The sequence below is a fragment of the Kwoniella botswanensis genome, chromosome 1, assembly GCF_036426115.1.
Source record: "Kwoniella botswanensis chromosome 1, complete sequence".
Taxonomy (NCBI): domain Eukaryota; kingdom Fungi; phylum Basidiomycota; class Tremellomycetes; order Tremellales; family Cryptococcaceae; genus Kwoniella; species Kwoniella botswanensis.
In genome coordinates this window covers 225,130-240,563 of record NC_088599.1, presented here as the reverse complement: position 1 = coordinate 240,563, position 15,434 = coordinate 225,130, and the positions used below count along the sequence as shown (strand labels likewise).

The window sequence follows — 15,434 nt, the reverse complement described above, 5'->3', positions numbered from 1 at the left end:
GTCAGGCCGAGATTCCCTCTTGGTACAGCGCTCTATGTCTTTCTCCTCTGTGGTGGCCTGAGAGCTCCTCTGTAGAGTTGTCTCCGGATGAACTAGGTGTTGTATGGATATGGATATGGATCATAGATGGTCTATGTAGAGGTATGATTGACATGTCATGTCTGTATATACGCCATGGTGAATAGTCATTCTGGGCCTCAAAGTCACGTGACATTTATCCGGAAGTCGCATCCATCGTCACTCGCCGGAATGATATGATATGATGTATGTGGAACGTTGCTCTTTATCACCATCCATCTGACCGTCCTCAACGCCACCACCAAACAACGAGACAAGAGCATCCCAGATCCGACTACGTATCACATCGAACGGAAGAGAAACACACCACACATCACCCTCACGATGATATTTGGTTATTTCGGCAACTTACTTTACATAGGTCTACTTTTGACCAACGCTATAGCGATATTGAATGAAGAGAGGTTCTTGGCTAGGAGTGGGTATCGAACTGTATTCCTCTTGTCCCTCCCTTCTCTATCTCACCTCCAGATTCTGTATGTTGTATTGATAGCGACTCATTGCTGAAGACCTGATATCAACATAGTCGGCTGGTCATCATCCACCCCATCCAACGCGAATAGTAACGTAGGATTCGGTCACTCGCCCAATCCACACATGTACAACGATGCGTTCGGTCAGAATGCAAATGAAGGTCCGGGGGTAAAAGCGAAATTGGTTAATCTGATAAGTGCGACTAGGACGTTGATGAGGAGTGAGTAATCAAGGGCAACCACTTCCAAAACAATGAGGAGGACTATGGTGCTGATAGTAAATTAACGATTATAGTACCGCTGATAGTGGTGAATGTAGTTATGTGAGCTATCATTGTTGTGACCACCTAATTTCCCTATCCATTCGATGGAATATATCCTCTGTCGATAATGAAGCTGGAGCTGATTGAAATGTATTCAACCACCACAGAATAATATACGAGATTGTACGAGTATGAGATACTATATAGGTTATCATCACCTATCCTTATCTAGCCAAGTAGTTTACTTTAGATCATGCATTATGCGAGCGTATCACGTCGAATGGTTCTCATATTTGAAATTGAGCTTCATACTTACGGGCCAATCAGTATGAACTGCCTGTCCTTGCGTTGACTTACTTTCCCTTCCTCCATTGCTCCATTTTGTCTCAAAGGGGAAGACTGATCGAACCTTCGTATTATATCTTCTCCGAGATTCTCTGCAGTCAATTCGCTAGGCATACATCCTACTTGTCAGTATGGTTTGGTATATAATCACATCGTATGAAGAAGTAGAGGACCGGGATCAAATATTCATCTACGCGTCTATCTGCAAACATGACTTTGTCTCCCAAAAAAAGATCGCGTTCATCGGTTCATCTATTCATCCATCCATCTATCTTGTTCGCTCATTCCTCTACTCTTCCCGATCATTGATTCTCGCTCAAGCGCCGGTCTCCAGCTCTGAGATAACTCTTCCACTTGCCGCTTAAATCACCACCAGTGTCTTCTTCCTTCCCCTTCTAACGATGCCACCTAAACTCACAGGCCCACCCCAAGGCTGGCAACCACCCACTCACATGAATTCCGCTTCTTTAGCTCAGCAGAAAGCCAACTCAAGTGGGATAAGCGAATTCGAGCTGCCCAAGAGTAATCTGACAAAGCTGGCCAAAGGAAGTGTAAGTGACGTGAAAGTTATCTTGACTTAAACCTGTTGTATTTTTGTGTTTTCTCGCTGATGCTTATGGTCATATGATGTCGTGTCTGGTAGGTACCGGATAATGTTAAGATGCAGCAGGATGTGACAATAGCTCTGTTAAGGGGATCAACGTTGTTCATAAATTATTTGAGTGAGTATCATTCCAGTAAATCTACCGAAATGGCACGGCTATAGAGGAAGACATGTGCTTCAGCTGACACCTGTTTTTCTTTCGGATCAATAGCCTCAGCGTGAGCGTAATTTTTCAATAATTTGAACGGCAACAACGTCTGCGAGACAACTCTGTAAAATATCGTCTGATGAGCTGATCATTCGATGTCTTATTCAGCGCACACGACCAAGCTGTATCCAGATCCGGAAAGACCATAACAGCCTCGGACGTTATCAAAGCCATAACAGAGCTGGATTTTGGACCTAGTGATGCGTTGGTACCGCTTTTGGAACAGGAATTACAGGGTGAGTATTACTTCATAAATAAAATATCATTCAACTGGTCTACTATATATCTCCTGAGAAAGATGTACACGAATTTCAGGAGAGGGTCCAAGCTGAAGCTGATGGATTCAATCACGTAGCATACCGAAATCATATCCAGGCTGCCAAACTAGCCAAGAAATCAGCTGCCAATGCCAATAAGAATAAAGGACCTAGGAAATCCAGTGGGACAGTCAATGATGGCGAGGGCGATGTGGAGATGGTAGATGACGATGAAGAAGGCGAAGGTGAGAACGATAATGATGAGGAGGACGAGGAAGAGGACATCGTTGAAGGTGCGGATGAGACTCGTGATGGGAATGGACTGGGTGTAGGCGATGAGAGTGAGATTGTACAAGAACAGAGGGAAGGGGAGGACGAGGAGATATGATTTGTGAGAACGAGTGAATGATATTGTATGTATCTATATCACATTTTCATCGATGAGTATAATCTATACTATCCCAAACTACATCCATACTCATTCTACTTTTTCGTGTCATCCAAGATACAATATTTAGTTTTCATTCCGTCCTATCCTTCGCCACCAACCCAACCTTCTTAGAAGACAGCATCGCAGCAAGCTTCCAAAGCACAACATTGCAAACAACACAGACAACATGCACCTAATCCACAACAGGCGGCTGCTGTACCTGCACCTCTATCTGTGTCGCCTTGTGGGGGCATTTGTTGGTTTTGGTTGGGATCGTAGCCCATCTGAGGTTGGGGTGCGTATTGGGTGTGCATTGGCTGGACACATGAGCAAAGTCAGCAGAGGTAAGAACGTTTAACATATGTGAGCAGAAGAGTAGGTATAATGACCCAAGTCTGAAGCTTACGGGAGGTGCTTGTTGGCTATAATGACGATCCCAATCATGGAAGATCAATCATCAGCTCACTCCTACTTCTACTTCTACTTCTACCCTGTGAAAGTTCATCTACACTCACTTGGGATCCCATTGTCCAGGCGGGGGAGGCGCACCATTAGGTGGATATCCCGGTGCACCTCCATAAGCTTGTTGGGGAGGGGGTGTGCCGTAGTAGTTATTAGCTGACATTCTTGGTATTTTTCACTGTCTCCGTTTTCGATATCACTTTGGGGATTAAGAAGAGAATGTCAGATGAACAAGACAACCAACCATTATGATACGATTTTCTTGTTCTACAACTCACACAGATTCTTGTGTTATGAATGCAAAAGAAGACTCGATCCGATTCAAGACTTGACAATGCCGTCTTTTCTTTTCAAAGATGGACGATATAGATGTGCAGTATTTTATCTCCATAGATAAAAAACATACATTCCTTGATTCTTACATATACTTGGTCACACTGCACGCGCATACTCTGTTGTTCAGCTAAGAGTGAGTCAGGATACTAGAACACAAAGGATCTAATCTAACTTATCAATCCTATCCAATCCTGAAACGGGTTGGCAGCCAGTATCTCCTTGGCACGATCGAAAGGGGGTCAGTCTAGTTGTGGTCGTGTGAGCTGATACACGCCGTCCGAGTCCATAGCCAAGGGGTCGTTTTCGAAATGAGGATGAGGTTGATGGTCAATGCTTTCATCATTTTTAGGTTTAGGGCTCACAGAGGTGGTCAGTGCGAGTAGTTTGAGTAATTGCGGCTACTGTACTCTGTTATATTCTGTAATTTCTGCATGAGCTTGTCTTGGAAATTATACTTTATAAACAAACATGGTAGGATCACTCTTAGATCTATTCTGTCGCAGGCTCATATCATGGAACGACTTTACCGACAACATTGTATCGCTATAAATCAGAGCATCAGCTTGATCCTTTCTTCTTCTCATTATATACATATATATACCGATGTTCGGTATACACCGACTCACCTTCTCAAAGAATGATTCCCATTGATTCAAGGTATTCAACTGAGATTCATTGAGAGATGAATAATCCGGCACGGCATCTTTGATATCAAGTGATGACATTCCTGTAAATCACAACAAGAACACATACATCAGCTTGGGCCATCCTTCTTCTCTTCTATAGCTGTTACGTGCGAAGAACAACCCACCAAGGCCTTTACTTGCATCTCTTCCCGCAAAAATATTATACCCTTTTCCTTTTCCGTACATCTCCGCTTTATTGCTCACATCAAAGACACGTCCCTTGATAGCTACGTAGATGGGTTTGGAAGGGTCCGAGCCATCGTATTGAGATAGTTCAGAGGCGGGGATGGGGTCATCCTGTAAAGTGCAGAAGCACATCAGCTTATATCTTGCATTTGTCAATCGTCGTATCGTGGTCTAGTGGATAGATATCGTGATGATGACATAGGTTGAACATACCTTAGGAGGAGCTAAATCGGCAGCAGGCGCAGACATAATTGATGCTCCCTATTCCCCCACCATATCGTGACCATCAGCTACGTCAACTTGTTTCTCCTTGCGGAGGATGGGCACGTACAGCTTGTGCGGCCTTTCCTTTGGCGTCAGCAGCGTTCACAGCAGCGTTCTTAACTTCTTTAACTTGTCCCTTAACCTGTTGAGTAGTCTTGGAAGAGGAGGAAGTCGCAGCGAAGATGGCGGCGAAAGAAACTCCTACGGCTGTTGCGATCAGTACGGGTGTTGAAGTGAGGGTGTCGTACCACGATCCACTTGAGGGCTGTGACATTTGCGTTTGGGTGATGAATGGTTGGAAGAGAGGAGATGATGATATGAGATGTGATGTGAGAAAGTGTCAGTGAGAAATGTCTAGCATGACGTGCGTTATGACACCAACCACTGAGTACCTCCACTCATATACAAGGAGCCTTCTGATACGAGTACCACATATTTGCACACTTCTCGTCCTTTCATTCATCTCACTTTTCAAAAGAGTGCATGTAATCTAACATTATGGGCGAGTATGAGCCAAGTTATACTCGCCACTAATCCATGCAGCTGCTATATTCGATGTCGACAATACTGACAGACATACTGACCGAACATATGATATCAAAGTAAAATCCAACAAACCTAAATTCACATTACGCTAGTACTTATATGATAGGACAAAAGCGAAGCTGACACAAGATTCACCTAATATGACAAGCTTCTTAAGTGGTTTATATGATTTCTTCCTAGATGGTGGGGACGAGTGAGTGGCAAATGACATATCTTCATCTGACGGCAGATAGACTGATCAGTCATGAATCATACGATAGGACACTGGCGAACTTTCCTGCTATACTGGATCATCAAGCCGCCGAGGTGAGTATAGTCTATGAAATTATGACAGTAAATTGCGCTGATGTGCAGTGTCTCGTAGCAATCTCTAGGAGGTGTGAGATTCTCAGCAGAATGGTTACAATTAAAAGCCAAGATCGACCAATTACTTAATGATAAGAACGATCAAGATGAATCGTTATCCAAAGCATTGAAAATATTCGGTAAGTCCCTTCCACCGTCACAAATAGCAAACTACAAAATTTAGTATGAGTACATCATACTTATATTCTTGGTATATGATTTATCAGCCAAAGTGATAGATACCCTAGATTTATACGCACCATCCCTCAAAGGTCTGACGGACGTACATGCCTATACATGCGAGACTTTGGAAAGTATCATTTTCGATCAACCTGTTGCTGATCGAAGAGGACAAGCTGCAGCATATTTATATGGTGAGTGAATCATACTCATCTACCTAAATCTTTGATATCTGTATGATGAGATTGTCAGTAATCTAAATGACCGATGTTCGCTTTTGACGTTCTTCAGGTCAAGCAATGGCAATGTCCAGCTTAACTTCCGAAGCGGTTTCCCTAGCGATTGAAAACCTCTTACTAAGAGGCGATCAGATAGCTTCGAATCTTGCATTGTGTATTATACTGGGTATAGAAAGAAGTAGTTCGATATTGTTTGAAAGTCATTTACCGGTTTTGTTAAGGCAGGTTCAGATGGCTGCTTTTGGAAGTGCGGTGAGTGGTATGACTTGTGCCTCCCAGAGAACGTTAGAAGGGGCTATAAATCTTGGGAGCTAGTAATCGAGGCTGATTGCTCATACTGATTACTGTACGATTAATTATTGATTGATTCACATTGAATATATATGGTTTCGTAGGACAAGTCAGTCTCGCAAGAATCACTCATTCGAGCACTAAAGATTTACTCACCTTCTGAAAAAGCTTCATCGTGTCAGACAATCTTACAGTCTACACATTCATTGTTGGCTGCAAGTCTTAGACTATGCGAAGAGCATACTCATTCGCTTGCACATGCACATGTGCACGGTGTAGCGGGTAAAGAAGAAGAAGGTTTAGCATGGTGTTGTTTCATCATTGAACATACACCGATGGTAAGTCTAGTCTACTATATATAATCCAATACTTGACTTACACTCTACAAGCTACCTCACTGACATGACATGTGTCCTGTGTGTTTGTTCGACCAATGTAGCTCCTTCGTAATGACCTTCGAGTCCGATACCCAACCACCTGCTCTTCCAAATCAATATACAACCTTCTCCTCCCCCTCTCCTCCAAAGTATCTCTCTCAGCGCAGATTGCACTTTGTGCGGCATTGCCAATACTTGCCACATGGGATACGATGTCTTTCGTAGAGAATGGGTTGATGGACGATACAATCAGATTCATGCTGGGTCTAACACAGAGTACGGGTGAGGGTTTGAGGGTGGCGGCATTGCGGGGTTTGGGGCAGGTTGCGGGAGTTGTATTGCATCGGTTAGTGATCATGTTTCGTATACCCAAGATCATTGCCAAAGTTCGTAAGGCTGATTGTTATCAACGTAATAGCTTCGAACCATTCTTGGAACAAGTTGGACAAACTGCTTTGGGAGTATTGAAAGAGCAAACAAGACCCAAAGAGTGAGTTTACAATATTTTATTTTCCTACTCTCGTTACTGTATCCTATCATTGTAGCTTATAAATGGTGTTATTTATCGTTGTATTGTCTCCTCAGCCAAAAAGCAGCTCAAAAACTACTAGCTCGTCTCTTAGCATCCCTTGGTCCAATCACTCTAGACGTAATGATAGAATACCTTCATCATCCACATCACATCTTACTTGCCGATGTGGAATTGTTGGAAATGATAGCTACGTTGTTACCCAATTTGGCGAAGAGGATTATACAAACTTTGACTGATATTATTGATGATCTATTGAGTGATAAACAATGTGGGTGTGAGTTGGTGCCTTTCACCTACTATCTATTGGTTCGTCATGCTCGTGCTTAAAACGTTTTCATAGATCCTACTGAAGCTGTACTTGAAGCATTAAACGTATTTCCTCTAACCGGTGAGTCAAAGCTCACCTACGAGTCATACCTCACTCTCCATGCCCAAAATTCAGTCTGATTGATGATTGATGATGTGATAAACTGTAGATCGAGATCTGGCTGCAAGAGCACAAAAGTTGGTATTGTGGAGCCTTGAGGAAGATAAAGGTAAAAATATCGTTATTGCCGCTTTGCAATTATCGACCAATCCCATTATAGCTACCTTATCTATAATGAGGAATCTAACTTTCAAAGCTGCCCATTTACTCTTGGCAGATGGTAAGTGAAGTCTTCCATTGGAGCACCAATATCTGTTACTTTGGTGGTCGTGGTTGTCACATAGGAAAAAAGCTGATACATTTCTGCATCGACGTCGAGATTAGACGCGCACGTAGTTCACGTAGCTCTATCGGTCCTGGCCAACCCCGCCCTCGCATCGATGTTAGACGAACGATCATGTTCCATGATTCTCCTAGCACTGCATCAGTCGTTAGAACCATCCATTCAAATCGTAGCTGCAAAATTGTTGACTCATCTCACTACGGCGCACAAGGCGATCGTCCAACCTCTAGCATGGAGTCATATTCGACAGAGTCTAAGTCTGATGGATTTCTTACATTCAGTGGATCCAAACAGGGCAGTGGTGGAAGCTTGCATTATTAGTAATCTGTTGTGAGTTATCAATCTCAGGATACAGCCACAATCATCATCGAAATATAATCCAACACTGACATGTTGTTACGCTGTTTACGGTAACAATATTTCATATTCATTGATTTCCTACTCACTGTTCATCGCTTGATAATGAATCCGTAATCACCAGACCCGCCCTTCCACCTGCCCTACACAAGAAATACGTCGGCCCCGTCAAAGAGTTAATAATGACCGGACTCCGACGGCCATCAGAAGCCAATATCCTCTCATTAATCTTCCAAGGTTTATCCAACTTATCCAAATTCGAAAGTTACTCTTCAGATCAACAGGCTCAACTGACTTACGACTTATTGGAAATGACATTAGAAATCCCAAAAGATTGTCAACATGCTTCCTTGAATGCAATTTCGAATCTGTTGTCAATTCCGAAAGATGGTTTGGATGTATTTGAGTTGTTGATTAAAGTACATGCGATATTTGGTAATTCGAAGAATTCCCAAAGTACCTCTGGTATTGGATTAGGGTTGGATGATGATCTAAAGGCTTTGGTCAGTAGTATCTATGGACATTTAGGTACGGTCGAGAGGAATGTGAGTGGATCAGACACATTTAGACAGAAATCAGATCAGTTTCTATACTTGGTGATGGTGCACATGCTGATTACTGTAATTGCTGTATCTGTGTATTGATCTATATCAGCCTGTCATCAATCGAGTAAGTAAATTGATAAACACATACATTACCATTCTATATCATTCAATAGTTAAATAGTAACACTCACTGATATCTTTGTTCGTTCGTTTCGATATAACCCATAATAGGACTCAAAAGCAGCTATCAACCGAGAAACATCCACCTACCCATCCAAGATCCAACATTTATCCCGTATCGCCGAAATCAGAGATCGATATGGTCCATTATCATCAACTCATATCAGTCATCTTTTGATCGAAAACCTGTTAGGTAGTTTGAACGTTTCTCATAAGAGTAATAATGATGATAGATCGGGTATAATTGAAACGATGACTTGTTTATCTATACTTCAACCATCCACCGCTCCAGCACCAGGAGGTTCCAATCACTCCAGTGGTAGTGGTGGAGGAATAGTAAATTTGATACCGGATTTACCACTTAAGATAATTAAAGAATTGAAAATATCTTTGAATTCAAGGGAATCAATCAAAGATATCAATTCTACTTCGATATCATCCAATTTACTATTCTTGACTTGCGTCTTACATCAAGATTTGAAGATATGGTTAAATAATTATTGGAATGATACCACTCAAATCATGTCGGAATGTATAACTTCAGGAGAGGTTTTACCTACTTTGAGGGGGTTGGATGTGGTTTTAGATGCTATTAGTGATTAATCCCAATACGATGTAGGTAATATGCTGTACTGTATTTTCTTGATAGTTGTACAGGCATTCCCTCAACGAATTATTGATTCGTACGTGACTAGTGTATTTGTTATCAGGGGAGTAGTCGTTGTCAGTATGAGTATACAATCAGTATCGTTATGAAAATGAACCAACAAATTCAAACTTGAAACCATATACACAGTACAACTCTAACAATATCTATACACAATGTTAGTATCAGGGAAAGCTCACTACACTAAAAAGTCCAGATTTCTCGAATTTACCATCATCTGCCACAGATAGCTCTTTTTATGTTGTGTTTATCAATCCGAATCATCATCGTCCTCGTCCTCGTCTCTTCTAGTCCTTTTGAACAATTCTGATGCGCAAAATCACTCATCATCAGTATCGAACGTCTCGAAATCTCCAGATAGGCAATAGCTCACTCATGATATCGTTCATCGTCAATTTCATTACTCCATTAGCACCCGTTCCACTTAACGCTGCATTGGCCAATTCTCTCTTGGCATTTTGCAATTCCAATATACCTATCACAGTAGATACACAAGGTCAGCTAAGAGATTTTCAAACCTTTGGCTGTTCTGGAGAGCGGACTGACGATCTTCAACTGTTTCTGATATAGTCAGTTTGAATATATTCACGTCTAGCTTCTGACCGAGTCTGCAGAAAATGACTGTCAGCTAAGAGTCATCAACGACATAAATTGTCGGGCAAACTTACCGATGGGCTCTATCAAACGCTTGATCCTCCAATCTGCAAGATAAGTCAGCTGGTTCATTCATATAGGCAATGAAACATGGCACTTAGCTGACTCACGCAGGGTTCCACCATAAATCCATCAGAATGACATTATTACAGCAAGTCAGATTGAGACCTGCATTAATCGATGAGCTATCTTACCCGCTTGGAAGAAAGGGCTGCATTTAGCTCACCTGTACTTCCAGCTTTGAACGATATCAGTATTACTCTCGTCCCAGGATGATTCTTAATCTTATCTAATGATTCTTGTCTTTTATCATTTCTCATAGATCCATCATCTACCATCAAAAGGTACCCACACATCAGCTCAGCAGCGTCATCTCTCTACGTCAAGCAACTCACATCTAACATAAGCGATCCCGTGGGTTTTCAGGAACGGTTCAATCAAATCTAGGAAACTCGTAAATTGGGAAAAGACAATAGTCTTCTCTGTCTTATTCGATCGCTCTTCAACTTCAGAAAGTAATTTCAATAACATTCGAATCTTTGCTGAAGTTGGCGGTAGGCTCTCATCTGCAGTCGAGAGTTTCGATTTCGATTCTGCTTGTTTGACAATTGCAGAACATGGTTCACAGTGAGTGGACGATTGGTCTTGCAACCTGCAAGTACAAAAATAAGCTAGGCGTTTTGAAATTAGTAAGAGAAGTCAAAGCATACTTGACGTAACACAGTTGACAAGTTTTCCCACTTCCTACACCCAATCCACCTAAGAGATCGGCCAACTCATCTGCCTGATCTGCAGTTTCCACTTCTTTGGGTTGAGTAGCGGCATCGCCGATAGCGTCTGAATCAGTAGTGAGCGATTTGGTGACCAGTAAAGGATGCACACAGGCTGCACGTGAATATGTCAGCTTGTCATTTACCAGTCGGGTAAAGAGCTAGCTGACGCACCTTGACGTAATCTCAACAACATAGTCAAGACGGACGTGTAATTGGCCATAGCAGAACCATTCTTGACGAACTATTCAATAGATATCCGGAATCAGTTTTCCCAGGTCCACACTGGCGTGCGTAAATTGTGTAACTGACCTTGTTGAATGTCAATTCCGTCTTCTTCTCCAGCGCATCATAGAATGCCTTTTCCTCGTCGTCGAATTCACAGGGTGTCACCTGGACAGTACGTCCAGGTAGATTAAGGATTTTCTTTCCATCTATCAAATTGAACACACCGAAAATCCATTCAGCCAAACAATCCACAACTCATGTCTGTTGTCGTAAAAGAGATTGGTCACTGACCAATGGTAGCATCCTTGGTTCGCCTCAACATGATAGCCTTCAAGATCACATGCAATCTTTTCATGGCCAATTTGGTCTTACCATCTTTGACAGGTTTTATAATACGATCTCTGAAATCTTCCCAGTCGTCTAAAGGTCGAGCTCGTAGGAATTTGAAAAGTGAGAAAAGTTCTTCAACGCTGTTCTGTGCGGTGGAAACAGGCAGGTCAGCTATCGTATCTAGGTACATGCCACCTGCTGCGAAATGCTCACTTGAATCGGAGTACTATCAAACAACAACAACAGCAACAACAACAAACAACCACATCAGCTTCCCTCCCAATGATGACGAAGGATCTCGGCAGCTTACCCTGTCAAACACCATCTGTACTTCGCTTTGAGAGCTACAGCAGCTTTGGCAGCTTTCGTATTTCGATTCTTGATATTCTGCGCTTCGTCTATACGTTTCCGTCAATACCATATCAGTATACAGCTTCCTTTCATGCTGTGGAAGTCGATTTGATCCTGGTCAACTCACCGACCACTACTCTTAACCATTTCACCTCGAACAGTGGACAACCAGCTTTCTTAGTCTTCTTCCCTTTCCCAGCACCTTTTCTACCGGTATCAACATCAGAGTCGGAATCTACTTCTTCCAGTCTTTTCTGAGCGGCTGTTTCGTGAACCGCAAATTCCGATGCAACGGTTTGGAAAGTGGTTATCACCACGTCGAATTTTTCGAGGGTCTTGCCGGCTACGTTGATCATATCATCAGTAAAATCAGCCGATATCTCACGACTATGCGGAGACATGGAGCGTGAATGGATCTGATTGATGAATCCGTGATGTAAGAGATTCCGCGTTCACGCCAAACTCACATTTGGTCCTACTTGGACCATGATGCGTGGTCACCTTCAGTTGACCGGGCTTGGTCTTGCTTTTAGCTTCTGTAGCCCATTGTTCCATGACAGCAAGAGGAGCGATGATCCTAACGACTCGCAAAGTCAGCTTTTAGCTGATGGTGAAGAAGGAAGATAGAATTCTCACAAGGTACCAGCTTTGTAACCAGCTTTCTTCTCTGCTGCCGTAGCAGTACCTTCTACGATTCTAGCTAAAGTCTGTACGGTCTTACCGAGACCCATATCCTACCATTTCACAATAACATCAGCTGAATTTCCAATATGTTTAATAATTGAAATGGGAGCAGGACAGCTTACATCAGCCAAGATACCACCGTATTTCCTTCCACTTTCCCTCTGTCTCATCCATTTCACCCCTCTGACCTGATGAGGCATCAACTTGATCCCATCTGCAAAGCCTTCAATCACATCATCTCCTTCTGAATTATCATCCAATTCACCTTCACCATCACCTATCGCTCCACTCAGAAGCTCTTGCATGTGTTTGTCGGCATCTCCATTATATCGCTGATAATCCTCTGCCGTGACGGGTATGGCATCGATGTTGAAGTCTTCTCTAGGTACGTGGTCTTCTTCTGATGCCACTTTCGGCTTGGATGATTGAGCGGGAGGTTGATGGTGTATCAGAATAGGGTTGGCTTGACCATTATGAACCCAGGCGGGCCATTGTTGATTAGTATAGAATGCAGGTTGATGGGAAGTTTTGGAGAAGACTTGTTTAATCTGCTGTTGTTGCTGATAAGGGCTGTCGTTTTGGAATGCATTGGGAGTAGCGGGTTTGATATAGCTGCCATAGGAGTTGGAGCCTGAAGCTTTGTTCATGCCGTTAGGATGTGACGTCGAGGTCGAAGAGGGGTCTACAGCTTTTCTGTATAGATGACCTGATGCGGATTTGAACTGTGACTGTGACTGAGATGATGACTTTGATGATTTGGAAGATGCCAAGGAAGAGCCAAAATTCTCGAAGTTCAGTGGATCCATCGCTGGTGGTGGTCTGTTGGACAGAGCAGACGACTTGAGTGGTTGTTGTTGTTGTTGATTATGATGATGATTTGGTGTAGATGTATCGGACATCCTGACATGTGCGTTAGGTGCGAAACGAAGTGAACCTTGGGACGGGGCCTTATCACCACCTTCTACTCGCCTGTGATTAAAGGCAGGAGTGGGTGACGAAGTAGGTGAAGGAGAGGGAGAGAAGGTCATGTCGATTACGGCGTGTCTTGGCTGAGCTGGGGGAGGTGGTCTGTTATGAAGATTATACGATTCCATCTTGTCTATGGGGGGTATAAAGGAATGAAAGAAGCAAAGAGAGAGCCGTGAGGTGGGCGACTGTCAGACACTTGTTCTATTTCCTCCTCTCCGAGTCGAGCTGGGTTGGTTGATACTGTTGATTCACCTGAATCCAGGATGAAAGAAGAGTGCATGGATACCAAATGAATTCTGTATGGTTTGTTGACATTCTACATGCGACACGGATAAAGTCAGACACGAGATCTTCGCCACCGTGGGAATGTGATTACGTAATATGACGTGTTTGATCCTGCTCCGAAAATCCTAGGACAGAGCAGACAGGATATTCACCTTCACCTCTTCTCTTCCCGAGGAGCATACTTTATACCACAGAGCAGTCCAACTCCGTCAACATGGCACCGGCATTACATTCAAGAGGCCTACTACTAGCCATGGACCTACCCTATCGACACACCGTGCTCCAACTTCGATCTCAAATCGTTCAAGTCAGGATACGGAGTCATCATGTCGCGAGACAATTGTCAAGTAGGAGAAGCTGCTTGCAGATAGGTTCAAGACCTACTCTGTCATTAGCTATTCTATCCCCTAAATGGACGAGGTACTACAGCCAGAAACCAGTAGTACCAAATGATAAAACCTCTATCCCAGCTTCTTCTTCAATAGTAAGTAAACCTTCATTTTATGTTTTTTTGGCTGGAATATACTGATAGGTTGTTTAAACGATCATAGGAACCGAAACCTGCCACTTCCATACCTCCTTTACCAGCCTCCGACGAGGCAGAACTACATGAATCGCCATACACTTTACCCAACGCTTTGACATTAGCTAGGATTATTGCATGTCCATTTTTGGGTTATACGATCGTACAAGGGGATTTCGCTTGGGCAACGGGGATATTATTCGCTAGTGGTGTATCAGATTGGGTAGGTTAGCTTTTTGATTCGTCCTCAGTATCTATATGATATGGATCATAGCTGACGATGTGGTATAATAGCTGGATGGGTGGTTGGCGAGAAGATACAATTCTCGTTCAGTCTTGGGATCGATATTGGATCCAGCAGCTGATAAAGCTCTGATGACCACTTTGGTCGGAACGCTAGCGTGGTCAGGGCTCTTACCCCGTACGTCAGCTGCGGCTGAATATCCTATGTATAACACAGCTGATGTCTGAGTGATATAGTACCCCTTGCTATCCTCATCTTCGGAAGGGATCTCGGGTTATCCATCTCAGCGTTCTACTTCAGGTTTATATCCCTACCAAAACCTGTATGTTACGATTTGGCTATTCTGAGTCCGCGCTTTGACAAACCCAGCTAAATTCGTATATTGTATAGCGTACATTGAAACGATACTTTGACGTCTCCATACCTTCTGCCGAGGTGAAGCCCACGCAGATTAGCAAGGTTAGCTAGCTACCTTACCAATGGAAACATGAATTACAGCTAACATCTATTATTTATAGATCAATACAGCCCTTCAGCTGTTACTCATGGGACTAACAACCGTCTCTCCGTTGTTGGGGTACTCGATAGCCGGGCCATTACAGGCATTACAGTGAGTCGGCTCCAAGCTACAGCTTTGGTATGAACATAGCTGATGCAACGATGCAACAGGTGGACAGTAGCCGGTACGACCATATGGAGCGGGTTCAGTTACTTAGGTAGATCAGGTGTAAAGATACTAAAACAGCCTGGGAAGAAGTTGTTATAACATGCCTGCATGCATGCATAGTACTCATGGTGCCCTCCTCGCTGATCTACTCGAGTATGCATTCATGAG

General features: G+C 43.1%; 7 protein-coding genes across 7 annotated transcripts; 4 read left to right on the top strand and 3 right to left on the bottom strand.

The window, feature by feature from the left end:
- Nucleotides 1–402: 402 nt before the first annotated feature.
- Nucleotides 403–878, top strand: L199_000098 (uncharacterized protein; the record flags this gene model as incomplete). The annotated part of the gene is made up of 3 exons (XM_064885871.1): nucleotides 403–496; nucleotides 605–772; nucleotides 847–878. 3 exons carry the CDS (start codon nucleotides 403–405, stop codon nucleotides 876–878), a joined length of 294 nt encoding a protein of 97 aa, XP_064741943.1.
- A 682-nt stretch (nucleotides 879–1,560) lies between these two features.
- Nucleotides 1,561–2,616, top strand: L199_000097 (uncharacterized protein; the record flags this gene model as incomplete). The annotated part of the gene is made up of 5 exons (XM_064885870.1): nucleotides 1,561–1,710; nucleotides 1,803–1,881; nucleotides 1,975–1,981; nucleotides 2,080–2,207; nucleotides 2,327–2,616. 5 exons carry the CDS (start codon nucleotides 1,561–1,563, stop codon nucleotides 2,614–2,616), a joined length of 654 nt encoding a protein of 217 aa, XP_064741942.1.
- A 170-nt stretch (nucleotides 2,617–2,786) lies between these two features.
- L199_000096 (uncharacterized protein) lies at nucleotides 2,787–3,283 on the bottom strand (the record flags this gene model as incomplete). The annotated part of the gene is made up of 3 exons (XM_064885869.1): nucleotides 2,787–2,975; nucleotides 3,065–3,080; nucleotides 3,174–3,283. 3 exons carry the CDS (start codon nucleotides 3,281–3,283, stop codon nucleotides 2,787–2,789), a joined length of 315 nt encoding a protein of 104 aa, XP_064741941.1.
- Nucleotides 3,284–3,966: 683 nt separating this feature from the next.
- Nucleotides 3,967–4,866, bottom strand: L199_000095 (uncharacterized protein; the record flags this gene model as incomplete). Its single annotated transcript, XM_064885868.1, has 5 exons — nucleotides 3,967–3,999; nucleotides 4,083–4,183; nucleotides 4,268–4,439; nucleotides 4,542–4,589; nucleotides 4,660–4,866. 5 exons carry the CDS (start codon nucleotides 4,864–4,866, stop codon nucleotides 3,967–3,969), a joined length of 561 nt encoding a protein of 186 aa, XP_064741940.1.
- A 412-nt stretch (nucleotides 4,867–5,278) lies between these two features.
- On the top strand, nucleotides 5,279–9,497 carry L199_000094 (uncharacterized protein; the record flags this gene model as incomplete). The annotated part of the gene is made up of 15 exons (XM_064885867.1): nucleotides 5,279–5,331; nucleotides 5,399–5,444; nucleotides 5,503–5,623; nucleotides 5,711–5,857; nucleotides 5,955–6,154; nucleotides 6,298–6,531; nucleotides 6,633–6,916; nucleotides 6,989–7,060; nucleotides 7,156–7,376; nucleotides 7,443–7,490; nucleotides 7,579–7,749; nucleotides 7,854–8,142; nucleotides 8,294–8,714; nucleotides 8,824–8,838; nucleotides 8,946–9,497. The coding sequence occupies 15 exons, from the start codon at nucleotides 5,279–5,281 to the stop codon at nucleotides 9,495–9,497; spliced, it is 2,874 nt and encodes a 957-aa protein (XP_064741939.1).
- A 314-nt stretch (nucleotides 9,498–9,811) lies between these two features.
- L199_000093 (uncharacterized protein) lies at nucleotides 9,812–13,606 on the bottom strand (the record flags this gene model as incomplete). The annotated part of the gene is made up of 17 exons (XM_064885866.1): nucleotides 9,812–9,867; nucleotides 9,935–10,036; nucleotides 10,108–10,169; nucleotides 10,230–10,262; nucleotides 10,326–10,383; nucleotides 10,442–10,546; nucleotides 10,611–10,867; nucleotides 10,926–11,100; nucleotides 11,160–11,229; nucleotides 11,298–11,419; nucleotides 11,505–11,688; nucleotides 11,757–11,769; nucleotides 11,854–11,941; nucleotides 12,022–12,237; nucleotides 12,362–12,471; nucleotides 12,531–12,628; nucleotides 12,701–13,606. 17 exons carry the CDS (start codon nucleotides 13,604–13,606, stop codon nucleotides 9,812–9,814), a joined length of 2,655 nt encoding a protein of 884 aa, XP_064741938.1.
- A 440-nt stretch (nucleotides 13,607–14,046) lies between these two features.
- L199_000092 (uncharacterized protein) lies at nucleotides 14,047–15,365 on the top strand (the record flags this gene model as incomplete). Its single annotated transcript, XM_064885865.1, has 7 exons — nucleotides 14,047–14,316; nucleotides 14,384–14,578; nucleotides 14,650–14,776; nucleotides 14,836–14,921; nucleotides 14,990–15,058; nucleotides 15,118–15,209; nucleotides 15,269–15,365. 7 exons carry the CDS (start codon nucleotides 14,047–14,049, stop codon nucleotides 15,363–15,365), a joined length of 936 nt encoding a protein of 311 aa, XP_064741937.1.
- Nucleotides 15,366–15,434: the final 69 nt, after the last annotated feature.